Below are 13,807 nucleotides of genomic sequence, written 5' to 3'. Positions count from 1 at the left end.
TTATTTGCTTAAATCTCATTGTCTATCTATCTATCTATCTATCTGTCTATCTATCCATCCATCCATTTATTACTGAATATAACAGTATAATATTAATAATATCTTAGTTTTATTTTCTAGTTATTTAAATTAAATTTACTTTAACAGGCAATGAATTTCTATATATAAAAAATAAGCTTATTTTCAAATTGGATTTTTGTGTAAACAAGAAATATATATATATTTATATATAAATCTAATAACATTTTAAAGTTTTAAGATTTAAATATATGCTATTTTATGAATTTTTGTTGTTTATTATCGCAATGATTGCAATAATAAAAACTGCAATCAAAGCAAAATTCATATGCGATATAAAAATGTGTGATATTTTTTAATATTATAGTTTATTAAAGTGCTAAAAATATAATCCACATTGAATATTTTTAATTATTTATTTAAAGCATTTTATTTTGTTGGTTATAAATATATATATTCATTATAAAAAGTAAATAAATAGTGTGCAGAAATTAAATTTTAATAATTTAAACATTAAATAATAGAAAACTTTATCTTATAAAGTGCTCTAAGTTTTCAGTCATGTTAGTTGAATTGAATTAAATTGAAACACACAACTAGTTTATTAAATATTAAAGTCTATATCCATTTCTATAATTGATTGCTTAAGTGTGATATTCTGGTTAATATAAGATAATAATATTTAACATCAAAATAAAATAGTAAAAAAAACAATTGAAATTTAAAGTAAATAAATAATTTTCAGTTTTTATAGTAGAAAATTAAAATTTTTATTAGTTTTTAGTAATTAAATTATTTACAACTAATCTATTTTTATTAATAGTTAACAAGATATTTATTACATTGGTTTTCAATAAAAAACAAAATAATAGTTCCATATATTATAAAGTATAGATTAAATCGATAATAATATTTTTTTTATCTAATTAATATGTATGTATGTGTTTTGCATTATCAAAATACTGTAACAATTGCCTTATTATAGTATTAGTCTTAATGATTAGTCTAACGCAATATATATAAAAAACATATCACTGTCTTTTAGATTTATTTATTACAAAATATTAATGCCATTATATAATAAAGATTTTTTTTGTATAACAATAATATAATAATAACAATACTAATAATAATAATAAAGAGTAGTTTGAAAAATTGTGTGAATAGCAAAACAAAATCTATAAAGATTTGGATTTTTATTTGTAAATTATGTGCAACGAGTCTATTCATGCAATGCCGCCGCTTATCTCAAAGTAGTATACAATATGATTATATAATAGAGATGTGAATTTCACAGAATATTTGGGTCACTAACCCCTTGTCCTAAGAATCACATACAATGATATCATATATAATATTATATATATGAAGGAATGGTATGAGAACAACGACAACAAAACATTGAGACTATTAGTTTGGTTGTGAAGTCTAACAAAAACTATACAATTGTGTTGTAATGCTTTTCAAACTTCACATCCATTCTTCACTTATTCAAGCTCTTAGTCTCACTTACTGAGAGAGTGAACAGTCTCTCTCTCTCTCTCTCTCTCTCTCTCTCTCTCTCTCTCTCTCTGTTTTTTTTAACAATCACTTATTATATGGATCTCAAATAAATAGTAAGCATTAGATATATATATATTTTTAGCGACCCATCAGTACTACTATCTCTCAATGTGTTGTTGTTGTGATATATAGATTGTATGAAAGCATTTGCGTGAGAATAGCCGTCACTATATCTATGTGTATGTCTTACAAAAAAGTCACCAAATAGAGAGAGATCAATAAAAATATCAAAAATATGTGTTTTAAAAAATAATGTTTTGCCAAATACTACTATATCTATATAACAAATACATTGTAAAGACATTGGCAGTGGTCATAACATGTCATCTCTCTCTCTCTCTCTCTCTCTCTCTCTCTCTCTCTCTCTCTCTCTCTCTCTCTCTCTCTCTCTCAGTGTTTCATTTTATTTGACTCTAATCTAATACATAGTCTTTGTGAAAAAATAGGAATTTATTTTTTTAGAGAAAATCTCAATTTTTGAATCTTGTTTTTGAATCAAATCTTGTTTTTCACTACAATATTGTTGTATCCCTTATCTGTAAAGAGAGAGAGAGAGAGAGAGAGAGAGAGAGAGAGAGAGTAAGTGAGTAAAGTCTCAACTCTTGCACATCCAATGCCTTTGGCTTAAAGTAAAAATGAATTTTTAAAAATCACTCAAATAATATGTATGTATGTATGTATGTATGTATGTATGTGTGTGTGTGTGTGTGTGTGTGTGTGTGTGTGTGTGTGTGTGTGTGTGTGTGTGTGTGTGTGTGTGTGTGTGTGTGTGTGTGTGTGTGTATGTATGTGTGCCAATGATGCTAGTATTAGTCTTAATGGTATTGTACATCGAGCGCACATATAATATAAACTCACTTTCTTTTTTTAATGTTAAATATTTGGATCTATTTTTAGCATTCAAAATGCTTTATATAGTTTTTAGTTATATATATATATATATATATGTTTGTATATATAAAATTTATATATTATATATCCAACAGAGACTGAGTGCAAAATAACATAAGCTTTTGATAGGAATTTATCAAGACTTGACTCTTATATATTATGATTAAGTTTGCAAACAACTAACTCAACTGCGATTAAAATCAATATTTTATTTCTTTTTTGTTGTTATTTTATTACTTTAATTAATTGGTCGCAAAAAACACATAAATATTAAATATAAATTAATTTGCAAACGATTTTTTTGTTTAATAAATTTAAACCTAAGTCTAGATTAATTAGATAAACAAATTTAACAAAAAAAAGTTTATAAATGTTCTATAGATATATAAATATAATATAAACACAAATATAAGCACAAATAGTTTCTACTTTTTTTATTAATAAATTACTATTGTCTCTATAATATAGTTAATAGACAATTCAATAAAAATTCTACTATAATATTAGATAAATTTTAGCAATAATTAAAATTTTGAATATAAAAACAAAATTATATAATAAGTTACTATAAAAAATGAAAACAATGCTTTTATTATTATATAATATAACACAATATTTAATAAAATAGTTTATATATTAGTTCATAGTTCATGAATATAAATATTTTTTATTGCAAAGATTATTAATAAAAATTAGAGCATATAATGTATTTTTGCTGAATAAACTCAATAATCTATTGTATTGTTATATAATGTATTATTTTTTGAATTGAGTATTAACTATACAGTATATTTATTAAAATACATTTCTAATAGATATATATTAATTACTGTATCACATGGGATACAAATAATTTTTAATGAAAATTATGACTTTTATTAATCAGATATTTAATAAAATGACAAAATCTCTCGGTTTTATTGATTACATTTATAATCGTTGCTGTGATTTATTCATCTTTATTTTTTTATATTCATTTTTCTTAAAGTTATTTATATATATATATATATATATATAATACTTATATTGGTATAATGTAGATTTACTTAATTTTTAACTCAATTTTATGTTTTCTAAGTAAAGCTTAAAAAATAACAATACTATACTCTCATATGTATTATAAATTGTAATTTACAACTCATATTATAATGTAAAATAATACAATTTATAATTTAATGCTCTCATAAAAAGTGGTAATACTATTTTCCCTTTAATACACGTAGATTTTAATTTGTATTTGTGGGACAAAATAGAGGTCAATATAATTCAATAGCAAAACTAATGGCTTGATATTGTTGTTAAAAAGACTTAGCGTTTACTGGCACTGATGTTAGTGGACATACATTTAATTTTAAAGACCTAAATGTAATGGTTTGACATTAATTCGGCCAAAGAGTTGTATCATTCAATGAGAGAAAGAGAGATAGAGATAGAGATCCGCAGTTCAATTGGTTTTCATTGCAATATTTGTTTCATACAAATTAAGGCAAACTATTATTGGTAACAAAACAATAATAATAATTATTATTATTATCACTATTGCTATAAGGTTTTAGTATTGCTAATTGTATGCCTATACTAGTTGTATATTACCATCACTTCAATTGTCACTAATCTGACAAACTTTGTCTCTCAATTAACTCCATATAACTGTACAGTATATATATATACCCATAAAAATCAATACCCGTGTAATAACAATAATAAATATTTCACATAAAAGAGGAGACATATTATATATGATAATTTGTGTAATGATTTAATAAAAGAGTGATTTGGAAATAATTACTAAAATAAATCATTAGATATATATATATATATAATTTATATATAATATTTTATTTATTATTAATGATATTATACTTATAAGCGCCTATCATATTTAATGACCAAATATTATTGATATATTTATTGATATATAATATGTTATTAATTTCAGTATTGAAACTCCAATTGTCATCTAAAACGGCTGTCGACTGCCAACAGATGAGATAAAACTTAATAATAAGTGAAGACGAAGATTGTCTGCCCTTTTGGTGACTATTTGACTGTCTTATTGAAGGACAGCTGGTGTTTGGTATATATATATATTGTATATATCGAGAGGAATCAGTGGTGTTCAGTGAACAATAAGCAACAAATCTGTAATATCACCGATGCATAGATGCTTAAGATTGAGAGGCCATGAATGCATTTGCACACCATTTCCATCATCTCTCAGATAACATAACTGTGAACTCATTATCATTGCATTCATTTAGAGATAGGAAAAGACATCGAGGAAGTAGTGTTAATAAGAAGTGCAAACTGTTTGGCAATAATAGTCTTAATAAGAAAAAATCAGTCAATCAGAGGTCGTGTGTTTGTGTAAATCAAACTAATCATAATTTTTATACAAATAATAACAATTCTTACAATAAAATATCGAGAAATAAAGTCCCAAATAAACAATATAAACAATACATTCACTGCCAGTTGAGTTCACTGCCAAAACAGCTACCGGTATCATCAATACTACAAGTGCTACCAATATTGTCACCGGTGTCCGTCACTGCCATAAAAACAATTACCGCCAAACAGCATAACTATAGAAAACATTCATCATCATTGCCATCATTAACATTGTGTGAACTATTATCAGGTGCCGATAGTCGCGAACAGTTATATGGTCGGGACTGTGGGCTAAATATATCATTGTTTGGTTTGGTTGAGTGTTTGACACTGCGGTCCTGGAGCTGCCAAAGGGACTCTCAGCCAGTGCAGGGCGTCACGAGCCATCAACCATGTCCTTTCTCTTCCGGTTAGTGCAGTATGTATCAACATTTTTGCACTTCACCCCACATTTTTACTACCTGTCCACCTTATCTATGTGTGTGTGTGTGTGTGTGTGAGTGAGTGTGTGTTTTTGTGTGTGCGTCTGTCTGTATTTACATAAGATATTTAAAATAAAAAACATTTTCAATATTTTTTTTAGCTTTATTTTCATTAATTATTTTAATTTCAATTAGTTAACTGTTTTTCAAGTGTATGAGTTCTATATGTTTGGCAGTGTGTTTGTGTGAGTGTGTGTACTATATGTATGTCTCGTTTCAATTCCTTGCATACCTTTCCCCACACTTAACCACCAAATGCTTTGCTACTCATTTATATTTTAGTGACTGATATTCTTATAGTTTATTATTAATATACAGTATTATGATTTGCTATATGAATATCGTTGCAAAATAAAACACGAGATATTTATTTGTAATAATAGCTTTAAGTCATGTATAAATAAAAGTGCATTTGATATAAGCTTTACATTATTAAGATATACACAAAAAAAATTGAAGGCAATGGCAAAGCAAATGCAAATTACAGTGTGTTTTGTTTTTTGTTTATAACCTAAATGTCTGTTAATTTTATTTTATTTTGTCTCATATTTTTTAAATTTTAAACGTTAATGTCTAATGTTATGATACAACTGTTATGAAATTTTTTCATATGTATAGCTCAGTTGTGTTGAGCTTTAAATGTTTGTTATTTGTTTTTATTTGTTTTGTGAACTGTTGTCTGTGAACGTGTCGTTGTCTCTGAATTGGTGTCCTCGATGGTCGTCTCTACTACTGTCCTCTCTCTGTGTCTCTTGAAAACAACACATACCTGTTCGGCCCGTTCTCTGCTTTCCATTCAAATAGGTTTCACGATCTTATCGGCGGAATTCATGTTCCGGTGGACGACGGGGTGGACAAACTTAACCGCAAATATACACTACTAGTCTTCCTATTCCTGGCTCTGCCCATATTCACCAAACAATATATTGGAGATCCTATTGAATGCTTTACGCCGACCTATTTTACTGAACCTCAGGCCCGTTACGTCAACTCATATTGTTGGACAGCTTCTACTTATTATCTCGTGGCTGCCGATGCCGATGACGAGGATTATGAACTTACTGGACAGGTATGTCATTAATAATATATATTTTTATATACTATACAATAAACACACAATTTATATACATTATACTGTATATACACCACAAAATTCATCAATTATTACTCGACTATATTATTATTACACTCTCATTGTATGGTTTTCTCTCTGTTTTTCGTCATCCAACATATCATCTCATATGGATCCCCACCCAACCCAACAAACCCTAAATGAATATACACTATATATTATCATAGTATATATATCTATCTATGGAGTCATTTATTTATTCACATTAGTGTTCACATCATCTCCTTTACCGTGTCTTTCAATAGTTTTTCCTCTCATTCTCTCTCTCTCTCTCTCTCTCTCTCTCTCTCTCTCTCTCATATATATATATATATTTAGCAAAAAAAAACTATACAATTTATGTAAAGCATTCATAATTTGGGTTTTTCTTGCAGTCATCATATATATACATATATAATGTATTGCACTTTAATATATTATTGAATTTCATATTAATATTTTAGTATTAATATACTGTATATATATATATATATTTTCTTCTTATTGCACACTCCTTCCAGTCTTTTTAGTACTTATTTTAATAGATTTTAGTACTTCCACTACTTTGAAGAGAGAGAGAGAGAGAGAGAGAGAGAGAGAGAGAGACCTCTTTTTTAGGCAGTACTTGAATTTCCGGAGCTTTAGTAATATCAATAACAGACCAAATGATAAGCGAATTGTTTGAACAAATCTTAACTCATCTTAAATGGCAAACACAAAGACTTTCACACAACACAAGAGTAGAGACTTTCAATCTTTATATATAAACACTAAAATAACATTAAAAGTATGAAAAATATGATATAGTCATATGTTTTGTAAATATATGCTAAAGTATATGTCTATAACCTCATGAGCTGTTGGTTTGTCTTGTCATTTGGATAGGCATTGAAACCATTCATATTTGAGAACCAATACAAAGAGAAACGGTAGTTATATTGAGGAGACCACCAAAAAAATACTGTAAAAACAGTACAAAGAAAAGTTGTTTGATTCAAATAAAACACTCGTTTATTGTTTAGAGCCAAAAGCAATATTACATTACCTTATTTTAGTATTATTATTATTATTATTACAAAGCTTTTTATTTTATATATACAGTACTCTATATATAATCTGACCATTCATTCATTTATTTATCCATTCAAATGAGAGTATCATTTGTGTGCACCTGAGATATACAATTAATTGCAATATATATATATATATATATTTATATACAACACTGGATCAGCTCTTACGGTTGGTTTGTCTGCAAAAAATAAAGCAATCGGAGACTTAAACATTAACATTGTGTTTGTTGCATAAAAAGCCTAAACTCCAGTTCGCTGTCATTGTATGTGAAATTAGACTTACAATATATTAAATAAATTATGAGAAACACAATAGACCAGTGTATGTATATATATAGCCCTTATCTCTTTTAATGGCTGTTTTTGCTTCAATTTTCTCATCTACTTTATAACGGTATATATCACTGAAATAAATAATAAATAAATAGCTGAGTCCTGCAACTCCTCTCTCTCTCTCTCTCTCTCTCTCTCTCTCTCACTCACTCTCTCTCTTTCAACAAATAACTCTTTAGATGAACAAAATCTAACCGTCAATACCAATAAAATGGTTAAATTTATGTGAAGTTTTTAGATGCTATGGTATATGAGTTGATCAATTAGAAAATATATTTATTTAAATTATTTAAGTGAGAATATCATAAAAGCAATTTTGTTAAATCAAATTAAAGTTCTAACAAATAAATCTACAAATTGATTTTTTTACTAACATTAATGTTTAATTTTATTGAATGTTATGTTCATTAAATTTTTAAATATTAAATGCATTTTAATTAAATTAGTTAAATAATTAATTATGTTTCTAAATTTATTATATATATTATATATATCATAAATTTATAATTAATTTAATTAAAATGTGTTTAAATTGATTCTATTCTTTTGATAGTTAATAAAATTATTAATTTTTTAAAGTTTTGTTTACAAAATACTGCATAAAAATGATTAACTTTTAGTTAATTTTAATTATACTCATCTATTTTAACACATTTGTTATTATTTATTAGTTTTTTAATTTGATTGTCGACTCAATTTATATACTGACACTAAACTGGTATTTATAATGTCCTGTGAGACAACTGTCCCCAATTGACTGACAATAGTTGTAGACAATGAAGTGTTTGCGTCTCTCATATTAAATAAATTCTCGTTTATTAAGACATATCTTATATTTTGAGTGCAATACCCAAAGCCAGGGCTTAGTTATACTCAAACTAAAAGAGATATTCACAGTAAATGTGTCTCTACTTTAAGCATTACTTTTTCAAAAGACAGCATATATTGTTTGTATAAGAAAGACAATCCTATTGTTTATAAAATTAATTTCAAGTTTAACTCTTATTTTTATAATATCATATTAAGCATTCAATAATTTAATATATAATAATAAGACATTAAAGACATTGTCTTAATGCCACTAAATTCTGGCTGTTTATAATGACAACAATAGATGCAATCATGATATCAAAAATGATATCAATTATAGCCATATATTCGCAATTATGGACATTATTATTATAATTATCATTTATATAAAGTCAAAAATAAAATACCAAAAAACACAATATTAAAAAATAGTACAGTAGTTCTAATAATAATAATAATATTAAATTTTATTTGATATTAAGCAATTAATAATTTTTAGATTTATATAAATTTTGATAAACTATTATAAATAATGTTTGATATGATCTCTAGGATCCTCCCGATCCACGTGTACTTCCTGAAGAGCTAGACTACGGTGGTTTTGATGTGGCCTCTACTGGTCCCGAACGGTTACGTCGAGTACGTGTGGGTTACTATCAATGGGCACCATTGATACTGTTAGTTCAGGGCTGTTGCTTTTACGTGCCGTTCCTCGTGTGGAACTCCTGTGCTCACAATGCAGGTGTCAAACTGAGGCGTTTACTGAAGAAAGCGTCAGATATAGCAAGTCTACCGCCGGGGTGTCAACAACGGGAGGCCCTATTGGCCGAGTTTGTGGACCAATTTCACACACTAGTGACAGGTGAAGCCGGTTGGTGTACAGACCCGTCGTGTCGACTGCCACTCTCGTGCCGATGCTGTGTGGGCGGGCCGAGCCGCTACCTGTGCCTACTATACCTACTGGTCAAAACCCTATATGTGCTGAATGTCGGACTCCAGTTCATTTTGTTGGGCTCATTCATGGGACGGGGGTTTCTGCGACACGGACTCGAACTATTGCGCCGGTTCGCCATTGATGGTGACTGGTGGGCGAGCCCCCGGTTCCCGTTGCAGACCCTGTGCCAAGTGCGTGCTGCAATCCAGGGTGGATTGCGCACCTACACGTGTCAGTGTGTACTACCTATCAATGTGTTCAACGAGAAGATCTTTTCGGTCGTTTGGTTTTATTTGGCATTTTTGATGCCTTTAAACATAATTAGTCTTATCTTTTGGGTGTGGCGTACCTTCCGATGCAATCGACTCGCTTATGTACGCCTTTGCCTTTGGAGGACTAGACTCGTAGGTATGGCCGAAGTTGGTCGACTCGCACGCAAAATATCGGCAAACTATTTGGGTTGGGACGGAGTGTTCGTATTGCGGCTCATTGAGCACAATCACGGCTCCATTATGGCCACACTTATTGTGTCCCGACTCTGGGAATTCTACGCAAATCAAATGAAAATGCAAGAGGAAGCGGGTGGTAATGGTAGTGATGCTGAAATGGGTAGTGTGGCCAGTGTCGGCGCACCCCCTTCCACGTCGTGGCACTCGTGTCATGCCACGTCCTGTCACGCCACCGGGCATCACGGCAGTGGTCACCACTACCCCCCATCTACACCGTCGGGTCAGCAAACCATGAGTCGGCACCCGAAGAACATTCCTCCCAATGGCTATTGGGGTAAATGACACTGGCTTTAGGTTTTAGGATAATTTTTATTTATATTTATTATTGATTATTACTATTATTGATTACTATTATTAAATATTATTAATTGAATGATTGACTGTTTAATTAATTATTAATTGACATTTTATTATTAAAAAAATAATTGATGATAAATAATATATATATATATATATAATTGTAGATATATTTGGAAAAAGGAAAAATTGGATAAATATATTAAAAATATATATTTAAGAGTTGTATTGGATATATATATATATAAATATATATAGAATTAAATTAATTAATTATTGAAAACAAACAAAATTATAGCCCAAATGCCATAACCCTATCATCTCTTTCTCTAATCCATTACAAAACAAACACATACTTAATGCGTTAATTGATTATAAATATGTTTATATTATATTATAAATATATTATATATAATTTGTTTTTTAGTTTATAACAAAATGTTAATACACTATACATGTTAACAATGACAAACTGTTAAGTGCATATTAATGCAAATTCATGCATAAAAGCCGTTTTATAAAAATATTAATGATTATTATTATTATAGATAATATTTATAATTTTTAAAATTATTACAATTACTGGTATTTTAACTAATACTTAATATTATATTATATTATTATAATAATTATTATTATTATTTTAAATTATTATAATATAGCATTTTTATTGTTATTCTATTATCATTCTTATTGTTAATTTTTTATTAATTTTTGTTTTACATTTATTTATAATAAAATAATATTGTTACTGTTAATTATAATTATTTTAACAAAAAAATGAGAATTTACTATAAGTGTAGAAAAAGTTGTATACAAAATAAAAATATACAAAAAATAAATATATATATATAAATAATAAAATAAAATATATGATGAATATTGGATAATGTTATGATATGACACGTTTGATTGGATTCTCATTTACATAAACTAATATTTCATACATAATGAAAAAATTAAAATAAATTGTTTCACATTTGTTTAAACAAAAAATAATAATATGTTTTAAAACAAATGTAAGTAAAAATGCATTTTAAAAAAACTAAATATATATTATACTGTATATATTAACAAAAATAGTGGTATTTAAGTAAATTACAACTATAATGCATAAATTTAAATAAAATTTGTTAGTTTTATTTTTTAAAAATGTGACTACCATCATTTTATGTGCATAAATTGCTTTTAATATCATTAATTGTATATATGTACAGTGTGTATGTATGTGTATGTATGTATGTTTGTATGTATTGTGTGTATGTGTGCGTATGTATGTTGTGTTTGTAACATTTAATAATACTAATTAAATACAGTACTTATAAATAATATATATTAATAATATATTAATCAGTTGGTATACAACAAATATGCACTGCAATACAAAAAGCTCATTAAATTTGGATTTATTTATATAGCTTTAATTTTGATTGTACTATAATTATATAATTAATAAATAATTTTATAAGTTTTGGTTTTAAAAATATTTTATATGTAATTGAGATTTGCTTAATAAATAGAAATTAAAACAATTCAAATAAATCTTATTTTAGTTAGAATATGCCGAATGTCTAATAACTTTAATCAAAAAGGTTTTAAGTGGTATATAAATGCACATAAATATAATATAATTAGTTAGTTATATTTAGAGAGTAGAAATGGGAGATAATTGTGTGTCTGTGTGTTTGAATTGCTTTTTTTGTATGCTTTTGATTAGTCAGTGCAATCGTCAACCATATTAATTAATGGTAGTTCAATGATTCAATGATTCAATGATTCAATGATACATGAGCTCAGATTAAAGATAAAATGCTTTGAGAATGACTTATCTATTGTATAATAGAGAATATAATTCTTTCAAATTCTTTTGCAATATTGAATATACATTATAGAAATGTTTTAATATCTATTATATTATGTTTTAATAAATAATATAATAAAACAATACAGTATTTAATATATTCAGTGTTTTAATATGTTAACCACTTTTTTAAAGTAATAAAACAATTATTATTAATTGTATGCTCTCTTCATGTATCAGGTCTCTCTCTCTCTCTCTCTCTCTCTTTCTCTCTCTCTCTCTCTCTCTCTCTCTCTCTCTCTCTCTCTCTCTCTCTCTCTCTCTCTCTGAATCTTGTAATTTAGGCCTTAAGCCGTCTAATGAGGAATTGGATGGTAAGGACAGTGCTGGAAGTAATGTTGACTAACAGTACTGTTGTGTGAATGCTTTATAAGTGCATCGATGGTATTGTGAACATTGAGAATAGCGATTATATATGCCTTATATTATATGCAGAGTTAATGTCTTTTTCAATGTATGTGTGTATTGAAGGCACAAACCTTCACATAAAAGTGCCAATCGATCGATAGCTTGGCTTTTGTCTAATACAACACAATCTCCGCATTCATTCCTCAATATTCTGCACACCATTTCTTTATGGCCTCTCTGTGCTCTCTATACTACCGTATTATAACTGAGCTCTACTCTCATACTCTTAATAATTCTGGCAAATAGTAAATTCCTTTATATTTTTTCTCTTTCAGTATTGCCGTTCCCTTCAAAATAAAGACTACTATTTTTTTTTTGTTTAACGATATGGTCTTAGAATTGTTGGTTTAAGCAAACTTTGCATTTGGCGTTACATCACATCGTTTGTCGGAACACCACAACCAACATAATCGACACAATCAGAGCACATATATATATATATATAGACATATAGATAGACATACAACCAAACATATCGGTGTACGTCAGGTCTGAGCTCTCAATTCTATAACTCAAACTCTTGAATATGTTTTTGTAATATATTTAAAAAGCTTTTTTTTTTTTTGCTCACAACTCGTGCATTACTAATGTCTTCACTTTTTTTTCTCTCTCTTTAATTTCATGTATTTGTCGTCTTTTATGTTTCTTACGGCTATTTCATAGCAAAACCATAAGATTTTTCTATCCCATACCCAACCATTAAACATAACACACATTATATACAATAGACTCATATTTTTGTGATTCTTCTCTTATGTGTGTCTTTAATATATGTGCTTTCATATGTTCATACAGGAGGAGACAGAGCATCAAATCAGTTATATAGTAAATTGAAAGCAAGTGATCATTTCTTAGAGCACACACAAACACACACATAGATAGATAACTATAGTTTAAAAAATACAATCATTTGAAAGGGATGACTATAGACAGTGTGTGCCGTCTGTAAGCACTGAATGCACTTATTTTTATATAGCATTACATAAGAGCTATATAACAGTATATTTAAGGCTATAGAGAGCAATGGTTTTGTGGGGAAGTATTGCTTTTTGGTAGAGAAAGAGAGAGAGAGAGAGAGAGAGAGAGAGAGAGAGAGAGAGAGAGAGAGAGAGAGAGAGAGAGAGGG

At 27.9% G+C, this 13,807-nt stretch overlaps 1 protein-coding gene across 2 annotated transcripts; it reads left to right on the top strand.

Moving 5' to 3' along the window:
• The first annotated feature begins 5,223 nt into the window (after window positions 1-5,223).
• Window positions 5,224-10,468, top strand: LOC128963859 (innexin unc-9-like). Of its 2 annotated transcripts, none has more exons than XM_054310384.1 (3): window positions 5,224-5,272; window positions 6,150-6,414; window positions 9,225-10,468. In XM_054310384.1, exons 1-3 carry the CDS (start codon window positions 5,256-5,258, stop codon window positions 10,395-10,397), a joined length of 1,455 nt encoding a protein of 484 aa, XP_054166359.1. In that variant the 5' UTR covers window positions 5,224-5,255; the 3' UTR covers window positions 10,398-10,468. The 2 variants fall into 2 exon arrangements, with proteins under 2 accessions (XP_054166359.1, XP_054166358.1); XM_054310383.1 differs by having other exon boundaries at window positions 5,228-5,281.
• Window positions 10,469-13,807: the final 3,339 nt, after the last annotated feature.

Source organism: Oppia nitens, unplaced genomic scaffold, assembly GCF_028296485.1.
Source record: "Oppia nitens isolate AA-2021 unplaced genomic scaffold, nextdenovo-longstitch-racon4-pilon3 scaffold8_pilon_pilon_pilon, whole genome shotgun sequence".
Classification (NCBI taxonomy): domain Eukaryota; kingdom Metazoa; phylum Arthropoda; class Arachnida; order Sarcoptiformes; family Oppiidae; genus Oppia; species Oppia nitens.
This window is presented reverse-complemented; position numbering and strand designations above follow the sequence as displayed.

Excerpts from the sequence above, each read along its gene's own strand:
- LOC128963859 (XM_054310383.1), top strand. The coding sequence starts at position 5,256 with ATGTCCTTTCTCTTCCGGTTAGTGCA. Across the intron at positions 5,282-6,149 it reads TTTCTCTTCCGGTTAGTGCA|GTTTCACGATCTTATCGGCG; the intron begins GTATGTATCAAC and ends CCATTCAAATAG. Across the intron at positions 6,415-9,224 it reads ATTATGAACTTACTGGACAG|GATCCTCCCGATCCACGTGT; the intron begins GTATGTCATTAA and ends TATGATCTCTAG.